The 13,513-nt window shown below is 39.6% G+C and overlaps 1 protein-coding gene across 4 annotated transcripts in view; it reads right to left on the minus strand.

The window, feature by feature from the left end:
• Positions 1 to 5,195: 5,195 nt before the first annotated feature.
• BCL11B (BCL11 transcription factor B) overlaps positions 5,196 to 13,513 on the minus strand; it is a 91,599-nt gene continuing 83,281 nt past the window's right edge. For all 4 annotated transcript variants that reach the window (XM_074909285.1, XM_074909282.1, XM_074909286.1 and 1 more), the window contains one exon: positions 5,196 to 7,207. In XM_074909285.1, coding sequence (XP_074765386.1) covers positions 5,196 to 7,207 — 2,012 coding nt within the window. The remainder of the gene's footprint in view (positions 7,208 to 13,513) is intronic.

Consider the following 13,513-nt stretch of genomic DNA (forward strand, 5'->3'; position numbering starts at 1 on the left):
AATTTATTTTTATAACTTGAAACTGGAACAAACGTTGTTTTGAACGAGCGTACAAATGAAATGGTAGACACATGCTGAACTCAACATTGTGACAATAAGGGAAAAAAAAGAGGCCAAAAATCTTGTACAGAGAATAAAAGGAACAATAAATATTTTACTAAGCCATATTGAAATGACCTCCAGCCATCTCAACATTTTATCCATAAAAAAAAAAGTGCTCTCGTTTTTTAAACAGAGCACAAATACCAAGCAATAATAAATAGTTCCAAACTTGTAGTAAAAGACAAAACCTCCAAGTAAACAACAAAAGCTCATACAATAAGTAATAGAAAAAGGTAATAAAAATATTTTGCCTTGCCGGTACAAATGCAAACAACTTAAATCAACGTTACTTTGCTTTGCAGTTCTAAAATACAAAGAGCACCATAAAAATGAGTTTGCCTGTGATAAACAAAACCTTGGACTGTCTTTTACATAGGACTGGGATGAAATGCTGATTTTTTGACCCTTTCCTTAAAAATAGGTATTTTTCTTTCTAAAGCCAGGTTCTTGGACCTGTCCTGTTGCCAAGGAAATTGACTGGAGTTTTTCTCTGGACTTCAAAGGCAGCAGGACCAGACACAATGAAAGTAATAAATTCAACCTTAAAATAATAACGAAAAAAACTATTTAAATTGTGAAAAGAACTACGGCAGCATTGTAGCTATTTTATGTCTATGTTATATTGTGCTTATGGCCTAGTAAACTACAGTTCTTCTAAGAAAGAAGAAAAGGAGGGCCATTTCATTATCACTACAGTCTGCAGAAACACAACCCTTGTGCTTTTTGGTGACTTATTGTTATTTTCAGTGATCTAAGTCACAAAATTAGACAACTGCTGGTGTTAGCTATCCTGGATAATTAAAAACAACAGGGACACTGGAGCTCCTAAGCAACTTACACTAAAATAAAAAGTGAAATTCTTTCTTAAATCAACAAACTGTGGACTAAAAATATGCGGTTAACTTCTAATCTTTGTTACACTGATGAATGTCCAAGGGATTCTGCTGAGTTCTGTAACATGACTCTGGATTTATACAAAAGCCAGAGATTTGAATTTTCACCAAAAAGTGAAAATGTGCCTTCAAGGGACCACATTCCAGCCTCAGCTATGCTGGAGTAATCTAGGACTAAAAATTGTGAATAATTCCTGATTTATATCAGTTTAATTGAGATCCAGAATTTGTCCAGAAGTATTAAGGGTACCTTGTTCAAGCCAGGAAGACATATATCTATCTGTTAGGTAGCTGGACCAAATTCTCCCTGCTGTCACACCCACGGCTCTCCAATTGCTCCAAGAGTTCTGCACCGATGAAAGCAGCAGCAGAATTTGGCATGGCAATTTTGTTGTTTTTGTTTTAAGTTTTACCGTCATTTCCTGCAAGAGCGGTGAGCTTTTTCTCCTTCTCCCCTTCACTAGAGCATCAGTGCCTCTTCTGCCACTTGTCTTCCCCTCGACCCAAAAGGGAGAGAGCGTGAGAGAGAGAGAGAGAAAGAACAGCAGAGAAGAGAGAAATCAAAAGGCACAGGATTTCATCCCAGTCCCTCAAACATTCAGAAATTTATGGAATGTACAATTAGGAGTGAACAGCAGCAAAGCAGCTAATAACATGGACTGGCAAGACCTGTACACGGAGTAGGTCCTGTTCTAACAGGGAAGAGGAGGGCTGTGCCTGGACCAATTTTACTTCAATCCGGTTACAGCTGTACCAACAGCAGACCATTTTACCATTTTATGTCAAAGTGGATGCAACAGCTCTCACTTTTTGCTATAAAACAACTTTCTTTCAGAGGGCAGTGGCAGGGTGCAGGCAGAAGTGAGTGGGGGTGGCCAGGAGAGAGAAGATGTGATGTGTTGGACATCTTCTTGTTTGGAAGGGGGAGGAAAAAAAAAAAAAATCTCCTCTCTCTCTCTCAAATCTATGGGGAAGCTGTGGGATGTCACCCCAGACACCTTTACAGGAACAGAATTTCATTTCACACAAATAGGTAATAACCATCCAGCCTGGTTCAACCATACCTGGTAAAACCTTGATGCAAGGGGTCCAGGCAACTTTGAAGTTATTTAGAGCCCTGTGGGAACAGCACTTTTTTGTAGGCCATTTCTGACAAAAAAAAAAAAATATATACACAACTAAAATTATTTGTGAACAACAACAACAAAAAAAATAAAAATAAAGAAGCACTTAATTATTTTGTTTTGTTTCTTTTACTCAGAGGTCGTCTAACAACCCCCTTTTTTCCTGTACAATAAGGACTTCACATACAAATTTTTTTTTCTTTTTGCAATATTTTATCCTGCCAAATTAAAAAAATATATTATGGCAGCCTGTTTGTTTGTTTTTATTTTTATTTCCAAATTCACTAACAAAAAGGTACATTAAATCCCTTTAAAAGGACAAGCGTACAGTTAAAAAATTACAAGCTTCAGTAAAAATACAGCAAGTGCCTACATCATATGAATCAACCAATATCAATATCCATTCCAGAAGGGGAAGAGAAGGGGGAAAGGGGAGAAAAAAAGAGAAAAATAGGTACAGGTCAGAAACGTGATTTTTTTTTTCTGCAAAGCAATAACAATATTAAGCACTTTTTTCTACATACTTTTTCTACATGGTGTAGCAATCACCTTTTAATCCCCAAATACAAGATTCTATACATTTTTTGAAATAAAAATTCAACACCCAAGGCAGAAAAAAATTTACTAAAACTCAAGACTTTACAGTTACAGTGACAAGAACAAATTTATAGACCCACCATTTAAATTTTACTGCAACATTTTCAAGGAAAAAAGAAAAGGTTTTTTTTTTTCTTTCTGGTTTTGTAAAATGCCCAGGCATTCTCCATTATTACAAATACTGGTCCACTTTTACAGTAATCAAGAAATTTTAATATATATAATATATACTAAAACCCCGTCACCAAAAGAAAACAATATACACATGGCCATTATGGCATTTTTTTAATAACCTATTAAGCAAACTTTGAAAAAAAAAAGATTGCTCAAACACACATACACACAATTTCTTTTTTACCCTTGTATGTATTCAATACTGTAAACGTATTTTAAGACAGAGTGCACTAAATTTAACTTTTAAAAAAAATTAGCCGTTGTTCCTGAATTGTTTTTTTTCATTCAATGATAACAACTTGTAATTTGTGTCATTTGAGTTTTAATTCAGCAGTAAATCATTTCCATTCCATTTCCTAAGCAGCGTTGTCCTGAAAAAAAAAAAAGGCTGAGAATAATTCAGCTAATGGATGTCCGAAGTTGTGCTGGGTATACATCTTCATTTGATTGGGTCTTATGGCATTTTCATGTCCACTATCTTCAACCAGTAATTTTTTTTTTTTAAGTAAATGTGGCTCTTTTTTTCTAAAGAATGTACTTTTCTTGTTTTACTTTTTTTTTAAAAGTCTTTTCATTTCACAAAAACGTTTTGCATTTGTCTCAAGAGACTCAAATAGGAAGATCAGTTTTCAAGGCACTCACGTCAAATTGAATGGCAGTAGAAAAACTGTCCAATAAATTATTTTTATTTATTTTTCTTTATAGTGCCAGTATTGTGAATGCCATGCTTAGCAACACTGACACTTAATCTCAGCTGTTCCCTTACAGTTTAACCCACCTTTGGGCCAAATAGAATAATATGATGTAATTTCTTGTTGAGAAGCCATTTTTTTCTTAACCACAAACAAAAGCTTTAAAGTGCGGGTCAACATAATTAAAGTATCTAACCATAATTGTCCACTGTTTGCTAATATTAGTCATAAAAAGCTTTAAAAAAATTTGAATTTGAAAGTAGAGCAGGTGCATTTTCCTTTTCTTTACGTTTTTCTGTCGTAATGCTTTTATCTGAATACAATTCCATTCTGTTCCTCATTAAGTCAAGGAGAAAACTCTTACCAACTTCAATAGGAGAAAAATCTTGCCAAGACAGGTAAATCAACTAGAATTTACTTTTCCCTTCCTTATAATAGCATCATTGTACTTCATATAAAATAGTTCTAATATTTCTATTTATAAACCAAATTGCTATGAATTGAGGCTTTTCATTGAGAAATTCACACTTTCTCATCCTCTAGTAATTATTTTAACTACAGTAAGTCTGGGCTAAAGTTGATGTCCTGAACTCAAATATATGATTTTGCCACTTAAAAAAAAAAAAAAAAAAAAAAAAAAAGATGGCAAGGTTTGAAAAGAATATTACAATGCTCAAGATGTACTTTTCCTGTCTCTGGGCAGAGTGGTGGAAGGAGAAGAGGAAGGGAAAGACACCCCGAAAAGTGACAAAATGGCACCATTATGTTGCCATAGCTTTTATCAACAGGAAGAAACTATCTGATAGTAATGCACAATTAAGAATGTTTCTGGGTTTTGTATGTAGCTGCCTTCTGCACCTATGTCTTTTTTCTTGCCATAACATTAGTGATGAAATCCATCTAGAAAAGGCCTCTATCATCAGTAACATTGTCAGCGCTACATATTCGATCTAATTCCAAAAGAAAGTGCTAATTTTAAAGATTGTTATTCGCCGTACAATTTTGTTTTCCCTAATCTTCAAGGTTATTTAAGAAGAGGAAAGGAAAAAAAAAAGGAAGAACAAAAAAGAAGGAAAGATTTCTGTTCAAATGCTGGCTTCTTCACAAGAAATTACACACGCTTAGCTTAAATTTCAACAAAGCAGCGGCCCAAAATTATAATTTTAAAAGATATGTTTCTCTCCTACAATGCAAGTAATCTCAGGCTACGACTGGGTAAAATTAAAAAGGGATACCCAACAAAATTTTAAAAGAAATTTAAACAGAAAGAATAAAAAAAAGTACCTGCACATGCCAAAAAATTACAAAAACCCAATAAATACAGAAATTATTGCACAGTTAAAAGGCTCCACAATTTTTACTGCCTTAATCAACCCTCGGGTTTAATAGAACTTTGTAGACACAGGTTATATTTAAGTGCCAAAGTCTGGCACCTACCATAGTTATGCTAAGTTATGTTTACGGAGGCAAGTTAGGTCATCTTTTCTCAGTTGGCAATAGTTAAACTGTACAAATAAAATGTTACCTAGACCCCTGAAATTTAACCTAGCTGGGGGGGGAGGCTGGGGTGGGGAGGGGGGGTGGGGGGGGTGAGGGGTGCGGGGGGGGGGCCCTTAGCTTCTTTCTGCCTGCTCAATTTTGACGTCATTTGTCAGCAAATGTTCTCCATGCCACTTTTTCATGTGTTTCTCCAGGGTGCTGTAAACACTGAAGGGCATCTGGCAAATGTCGCAGCGGTAGACCTCCTTCCCTATCTGGCCATGCGTTTTCATATGGCGCGTCAGCTTACTGCTCTGGGCACATGCATAGTTGCAGAGCTCGCATTTGTAAGGCCGCTCTCCAGTGTGGCTCCGACGGTGCACCGTCAAATTGCTGCAGTTCTTAAAGACCTTGCCACAGTACTCACATGTATCGCTCCTGCGCCCTTCCTTCGAACTGGGTCGCCCGGGGCCAGGACCACTGATGTGGGGGGTGCTGCCTCCACTCGCCGTGCCGCTGCGCCCTGAGAGCCCCCCATCCAGCATGTCCCCTGGCGGGGTGGAGAAACGCAGGCTCCCGTTCTCCGACGAGTGCTCGGAAGAGGTCGCAAAGGGGGATTGTCGGGAGTCTGTGAATCCGAGGAACGGATCCTTCATGAAGTGCCGCGATGCTGCGTACCCTACCAGCCACTGGGAGTAAACGTTTTCAGAAGGTATTATCGTTGCTGGTGGCAAGTCCAAATCTTTCTCTACCTTTATTCTTTTAGAGGAATTGTTTAAACTGGGGCTCGTGATAGGCGTCGGCTTGCGGGGGAACAAGTTTGGGAAGGGTTCACCCGGTCCAAAGTTTCTTCCATTGACCGTCCCTTCCTCAGTGCGATCCAGCTCTCCTACCACAGAGTCTTCATCACCTGGATCTCTCTGACAAAGGTCTCGAGGACACAAGTCTCGTTGGTCAGAAGACCTTTTCATGAAGCTACTCCTCTTTTGTTTTTCCGCTAGCATGTCATTATATTGCTGGATGGCACCTAGACTTACATTCTCAATGACTTTTCCCAGGACAAGGGATTTCTCATCTGGCAGCGACTTGGAGCCGTTTTCTCGGTTACGACTCAGCTCCGAGTCCATACTGAAGCTCGACTCTGGCCGGCTCTCATTTTCGAGCTCCTCTTCCTCCTCCTCCTCCTCCTCCTCTTCTTCATTGTCATGGCCCAGGGAAGGATCACTCTCGTTCCTGAAATCTGCCTCACTGGATTTCAGTCCCTCTCCAGTGAGCTCGCTTGTGCCCGGCTCAGGGGAACTAGTGGTGGACAGTCCATCGTCTGACCTGCCTGTCATGGAGCCAGCTTTATGCATATGCGTTTTCATGTGGCGTTTTAGCTTGCTGGCCTGGGAGCAAGCGTGGTCACAGAGCTGACACTTGTAGGGCTTTTCTCCTGTGTGACTGCGCCGGTGCACGATAAGGTTACTCTGGAACTTGAATGTTTTCCCACAAAATTCACAGGACTTGCTCTTGGCCTGAGGCTGGGGAGGCGTAGTGCTGCTGGGGGGCATGGGGGGCAGTGGTGGGGTGCTCAAAAAAGGTGATTTAGGACTCGGCTGGAAAGGATTCAACAGGCGATGCATAGGGTTGGTGCGACTGGGCGAGACTGGCGGAGGGGTGGAACTGTTTCCTGCCAGCTCTCGAAGCCTTCTGGAGAAATCCATCGCTGGGGACTCAATTGCCATGGGGTTTAAACGCATAACTCTGTCAAAGGCACTGGGATGCTGGGCAACTAACCCCATTTCTTCGGCACTAAGGCGATGTGGATCCAGATGATGACGAGGCGGTGGGCTGAACAGTGGAGGCGTGTTTGGGAGCCGACCCTCACCAAAGCCAGGGTGTTCACGCAAGATGGGTCCTGTCATCCGCAAAAGATTGAAAGGGTTGTTGTCTCCAAGGAAATTCATCAGTGGGGACTGTGCAACAGTCTCCGGTCCCAGAGGAGGAGGGATGGTGATGCGTGGAGTAAGGGAACTGTTTGAAGGGCTTGTTTCCAGGTAGATGCGGAATCCATGTGTGTTCTGGGCATGCTGAAGCAAGAACCAAGCGCTATTAAAAGGCTGCTTGCATGTTGTGCAAATATAGCTTGAAGGCTCATCTTTACCTATAAAAGAAAAACAGAAAGAACATTCAAAAAATAATACAGCAGAGAACATTTAAATACACTTGGCATGTGCTTTATTTTGCTAACACACTTCCTCCTTGGCATTTCTGAAAGAAGGACTTAATTGCAATGTATTGACTGATATAAATTGTTGAACAGCACATTTACTCACCACACTTATTCACTTAACATGTATGACAAATATCACACATACGCATTCGTGCTATATACGTCTATGTCATCTAACTTGCAAATAAAACTTTCCTTTATGACGCGTAAAGATCCAAATCCTTTCACGTGTTTATTTCACAAAAAGGCATTTGTTTCAAGGGATTTATGACTACAGACAAAAACCAAGGAAAATGCAGTGTGGTAGGTTTTACAAGGCACCTGCAAAGAGCTTCAGTGTCATTTTCACTCTTTCATTTTATATTTGTATATACTTCATGAAGCAGTCCCCTGACATCTTGCTGAATTTAATTTATACATGCTTCGGTCATGCCAGCGCGTCCATTTTTAAAATACTATGTAGGTATTTAACTGCACAAGTCCTATTCAAGTCAACAGGAACTTGGAAAACGAACCCTTGCATAAACCACTTCTGACATTCTTTTTGCCAAAACACCAAGAAGCCACTCAAATGAAACATCCGGTAATCAAAGCCGACAGCACAGTTGCAATTAACAGTAACAAATGTCGGGCCGTGCTTGAACTGGGTCCCAAGAATTTCTGAGCCTGAGCCTGCCCTCCAATGCAGAAATGCTCACCAGAGCCAAAAACATTGTTCTGTTTGCCTTTCTAGCCTCTTTGAAAGACTGCATAAAGGTGGAAAGCATTCCTTTAACCTTGATTCAGCTTTATATAAAGGACAGGTGTGGACAAGTCTGCACTACAGTCATAATTTCGCTAGCTAGAAAATTCCAGTCCCGGGCACAATATAAACTATGTGTTGTCTTCAAAAAGCACTCTCTTCCCCCCCCCCCCCCCCCCCCCCGCCCCCCCTTTTTTTTAATGCCTCTGCAAGACTCTGATAAATTCATAAATATGTGTCAGCTTGAAAATCATGATCCAGGATTTGTTTTGTTGTTGCTTTTTTTTAAATGAGGGGGAGGTTTCCTGAAAAAACAACTACCCATTTTGGAAAACCTAAAATTAATTTCTTGCTAGTTTGTTTGTTTATGAAAGCACATATTTTGGCTAGCAATTGCCCCACTGCACCTAAAGGCACTAAACTTCCTGAAAGTTCAAAGCCTGAACCAAGCTTCCTGCCTGACCCGTACCTGAAGGAAGCCCAGTCCCAGCCCCTCCACAAGACCTCAGATCCGAAGCTGAATGACATAACCCCCTTCTAGATCGGGGGACTGCAGTTCACAAAAATCTGTTGCTTGAGCTTGAAAACGAAAGAGTTTATAAGGTGAACAGAACTGTATTATCGAAACTACCTTTGTAAAGAGGAATGACTCATAACAGTCAAAAAAAAAAAAAAAAAAAAAAATTAAACTCAGGCACACCCGGCAAAGCAGGATTGCTGCTGACTGAATTCCCCTCTTCTGGCTGTTGCAGGAACGGCTGCTGCTAACAAAACCTACAAAACCTTAGACAAGGAGGCTAGAAGAATATCTGCCTACCTATCAACCTGTCAGTCTATCTAATCTTATCACCCAATGAACATCCATAAAAGCGTAAAGGAAAAAGCATCTATTAGATTGAGACTTATTTACAAAGGTAGGTGATAAATGTGGTGCAGTTCCTCACGTTCCTATTGATTTAGTAGGGCTATTGCTGTGGATAGCAGCTTCAGACCATGATTTCAGAGAAGCTGGCTCTTCACAGCTGAGAAAAAATGTACACAACACATCGGGTGTTTCTGCCTGGCTGCCCCGGCCCCGCTGCCCTGGCCCTGCACGCTGCATCATAGAGGACAGACCCAGTTGCTTTGATTAATCTCTAACAACTGCTGTGAGAAAAAACTCAAGTTTGGGAACTGTAGTCAGCTTGGAAAAAGTGCCGTAACTGCTATTGACATTAATGAAAGCCACATACAAACATGGAAAGGAACTGATACATTATCCCTTAAAAATCTACTCAGCACTGAGGCAGTTAGGGAGTTTTATGTCAGCTCTGTAGCCAAAGAAACAGTAAATGCTCCCATTATTACTTCAAATATTTAAATTTCTGTTTCTTACAGAAATATGATGAAAATGTCTAGACCTTTAACTTTTCTTGCACAGCAACATGTGTAGTATAAAAAGTGACAGAAATCACTGAAGCAGACTAAAGTATATAACATACTCTGTCAAACGCTTTTTTTAACAATATGTTTTACCTCAGCTCACCCTAGAATAGATTTTAATAAAGCCCCTTCTGAAGTGTGATCTAATAGCAAATGAAGTGCAGCATCTTACAAGGTCATATATCTTCAAATTAAAGAGTGCTCTGCACCCTTCACCTTCATTTTATCCACTCTAATTAATCGATTTATTACCCACAGCTGTTCGATTCTTTCATTTTTAAAGTCACAGCGTGCATTCTTTTTTGTTGTGGGGTTTTTTTTATTTAAAAAAATAAAGTGTGTGAGTGTGTGTGTGTGCATGCATTCTCCTTGCTTAGCTCAAGGGCTGACAGGAGGAAGAAAGCAGCTGTGTATTAGACGACAACGAAGACAGCAACACATTTACTTCAGCAAAGGCACATACATAAGGAGAAAAATTCCTGAGCAGGCTGAGGATCAAGGCCAATCTAAAACTGAAATGGCTGATTAAAAAAATTACCCTCAAAATGGCAGCTGGCTGGATGCTTGCTACTACATGTTATATGGAACTGAGATGTTTTATTTTGTTCTCCAAAACTTCACCTCTGTGAAATTCAAGTGAGGAAAGTAAATCCCCCTGCTTTTTAGTTTTCGTTCAAACAGGGCAAATTAGTGCTATTAGTAATCTAAGATTTACAAGCTAGCAGTCATAAAACAGTCTTCTCTTCCTTTTTGTTTTGTTTTGCTTTTATGCTCCCTAACACTCCTCTCTTCAGTAGACCCCAGCACAATGGCAAAATTGACTGCAGGCTACCTGACTACCAATTGCTGACTGCTTCATCAGTGTTTGTGTGTGCGTGCCTGTGTGTATATATATAGTTTAACTTTCACAACCCTCAAAGACTCTCCCCAGACTCCCCATTAAAAAAAAAAAAAAAAAAGAAAAAAGAAAAAAAAAAGAAAAAAAATGTTCATTTCCATGTTATCACTTCATGGTTATCTTGCCTAGAAGTTGCCCTGAGCAGTGTAGATCTTCACTTTTAAGAACAGAACAATGTCAAAAAGTCTTTGAAGATCCACTCCGAACATTTTTATATTCAAAAACTTGCTAAATATTTTAAACATGCCCTGAAACAGCCACATATTGCTCAAGAATGATCCTTATATTTAATAATGCAGTGCACCTACACTATAAAACTCTTTGTTATAAGGCTACTTTTGATATATGGCTATCTTAATCCCTTGCCACCTGCACTGAAGTCTGTCTAAATACCCACTTTATGACAACTACCTATATTGGCTTTGCCATATGCAGTCTTTATCACTTTAGCATGTGCTTGACTTTGAGCATATGAGTAATCAACATCAGTGAAACTTAAGCATAGGCTGAAGTGCTCTGTTGGATAGTGATGAAATTATTCATGTGCTTAGAGTTAAGCACAAGCCAAGACTTCATTAATACTGTTCAATGAATTGCACGTGGATTCAACCCTACAGTCTGCAGCTAGGCATGATTTTGGGGGCTGATGGCTCAAGTACAATCTTTTATCTTTACATTAGTTGGTAGATATATGTACTGAGTTGAGACATGCAGGCCACAAGCCCTGAGCAGTCAATAGTAGCTTCAAGGTTGCACTAAAGCCACTGAGTTCAGACATGAGACAGGTTTGTAAGGTTGGATCCTACTGAGACACAGATGTATAGGTTCAGAAATACTGATTTGAAGGCTAGGAAGGACCATGAAATTAAAGAATAAGAGGACTGGGACAAAACTTAAGGGTTGCCCTTGCCCAGTTCCTTACCCAAGGGATGTCCCTATCTATGCATGTGTAGATATCTATAGCAGATGCTCCATTATCCCACTTCAAAGGCTACCCAGAGGGAGAGTCTACAACCTTCCTAAAGTCTGCCTCATTCCTTCTCTCCTTTACCATCATGTAGGTTCCCCAAATGCCTAATCTAAATCTTACTTCCTGCAATTTAAATCATAATATTTTGTCCTACTTACATGTACATGAAAAACATAGGAAACAATTTAGTCTGCACCTCACATAGAGGTATCATCCACCCCAATGATTTGCATTTGAACCACTTCATGTCTTTTAGCACCCCCTTCTCCCAACCTGATTTGGAAATACCAAGTGAGAGAGCCATGTACTGGAGTAGTCTGTGGCAATGGTCGACTATCTTCAGTATTAAAAAACCTGTGTTCTTTCCAGTTCAAATTGCTGAGTTCAACTGCCAACCATTAGATCTCATTACGTTTTTATCCGGTAGATTAAAAATCTCTCTAGTATCTTCTCCCTAAGCAGGTAATTATAAACTATGAACTTATTGAACGCTCTTGCCTTTCCTGCGTATTATGACAAAAGATGGTCTTTTCCAGAAATATTAAAATGTGTTTCCTCCATTACTGCATGAGAGATTATGTTCCGTTCAAAATGTCAAAGCAATAATGAGCTTTCTTCTCTTTCATCAACAGCACAAAACAAAGCTAAATTCAGATCCTGCCTCCCAAATTCTGCCCTTACAGGGGATAGTGAGAAAAGACAAGTCGGTTTGCCCAGCCAAGGAAAAGAGTAGCCTGGGTCTGTGGACATTCATCCCATTGCAGCAGGCAGCCTGAATCCCCTGATTTATCTGTCCTCTGCAGTCTGATTTGTATCATTTAGTGATACACAGATCTTCCTTGCCCGGTTGGTACATGACTTTCTATATACCCTGAATGCTGAGTGCCTTTACCCTGGAGATAAATTTCCCTTAAAATATCCTCAGTTATTCTGGATACCATCAAACAATAATCAGTGTTGAGAATTCACTATTTTCTGCTGGGCTACAGTGACATCCAGTGCCTTACGAATCCTCCCCTCAGCATGCCTGAATAATTTCATTAGCTGTAACAGAGAACAAACTCTCCTCTTTTTAATCACCCACCCATAACCCCTGCCAGGACTGCAGGGAGGACCTGTAGTCAGGTCCACATAACCGCTGCCATTCTTTACCTCTAGCAATACATTCCAGATAATGTTTCTGGTTCCCTTTACAAAGTTACAACAGCAGTAATAAAAAAGTTAAGGAATTTTAATGCTGCTTTACTGCACCTTTAGAAGTTCAGGAAAAGTAGAAACTTGCAAGCTTTAAAGAAAGGACACCTTTTATTGTAGAACTCAGGAACAGACATGTATCAGGTTCCTACAATCCTTCCACCAATGTTACTCTCTACACCACTCAATTTTTAATGAGCATTTAAATAATTACTCCTTGTTATTATGATGGTTACTCTAATAATACCAATAAAGGTAGCGTGGATGCCCCATAAAAAACACACCTTTAATTGAATTATTATTAAATTAAAATGCCATAATTGAGAACACTAGTTTAACAAGTCTCTTTGTAAGACCAGCTGACATTAAAGAGCATTAAATACTGGAAAGATTTAGTGTTTCATAGTGAAGAAAATATATGGTTATATGTTGTTTGACAGGTCACCTAGACAAGGGTCAAATGTTCCCAGGTGTCTGCAGTATGGATCTGCAGTGTGAACTATATTGGTTCATACCTGATGCTTGACTGGGTATACAAAAGTATTTCTAATATAGATACTTCTGCTGAAGAGGTTTTACAAGCCATATTACCACTCTAAATTATCCAAGTTAGCAAGAACATTTGCTTACATATGTTTATGATTGAATAAACACATGCTGAACACACCCAATATTGAGAGTTTTACCCTCCGTGCACTCCCCGGGGTGTTTGGAAGTGCTGCTACCTCCATCTCGGAGACACTGACAGTCCCAATAAAAAAGACAGAAGTGTGAACTAGGGTCCAAGCTTGGGTGAGGATCACCACTGTCAGTCCAATGCCAGTCACTAGTTTTAACCATTAAATGCAAAAGAACCATTTCTCTTTATATCTCCCTTCATATTAATTTTGTTTTGATGGCAACATGAGCTAAAGATGTAAAACAAGAGCAACTCCTCTATACATCCCTACACTGCCTTGGCTAAAGAAAGGGCTCAGGAGAGTCTTGAAGCATATCCTACTGAAGGTGATA

This window comes from Athene noctua, chromosome 6 (assembly GCF_965140245.1).
Source record: "Athene noctua chromosome 6, bAthNoc1.hap1.1, whole genome shotgun sequence".
Lineage (NCBI taxonomy): Eukaryota > Metazoa > Chordata > Aves > Strigiformes > Strigidae > Athene > Athene noctua.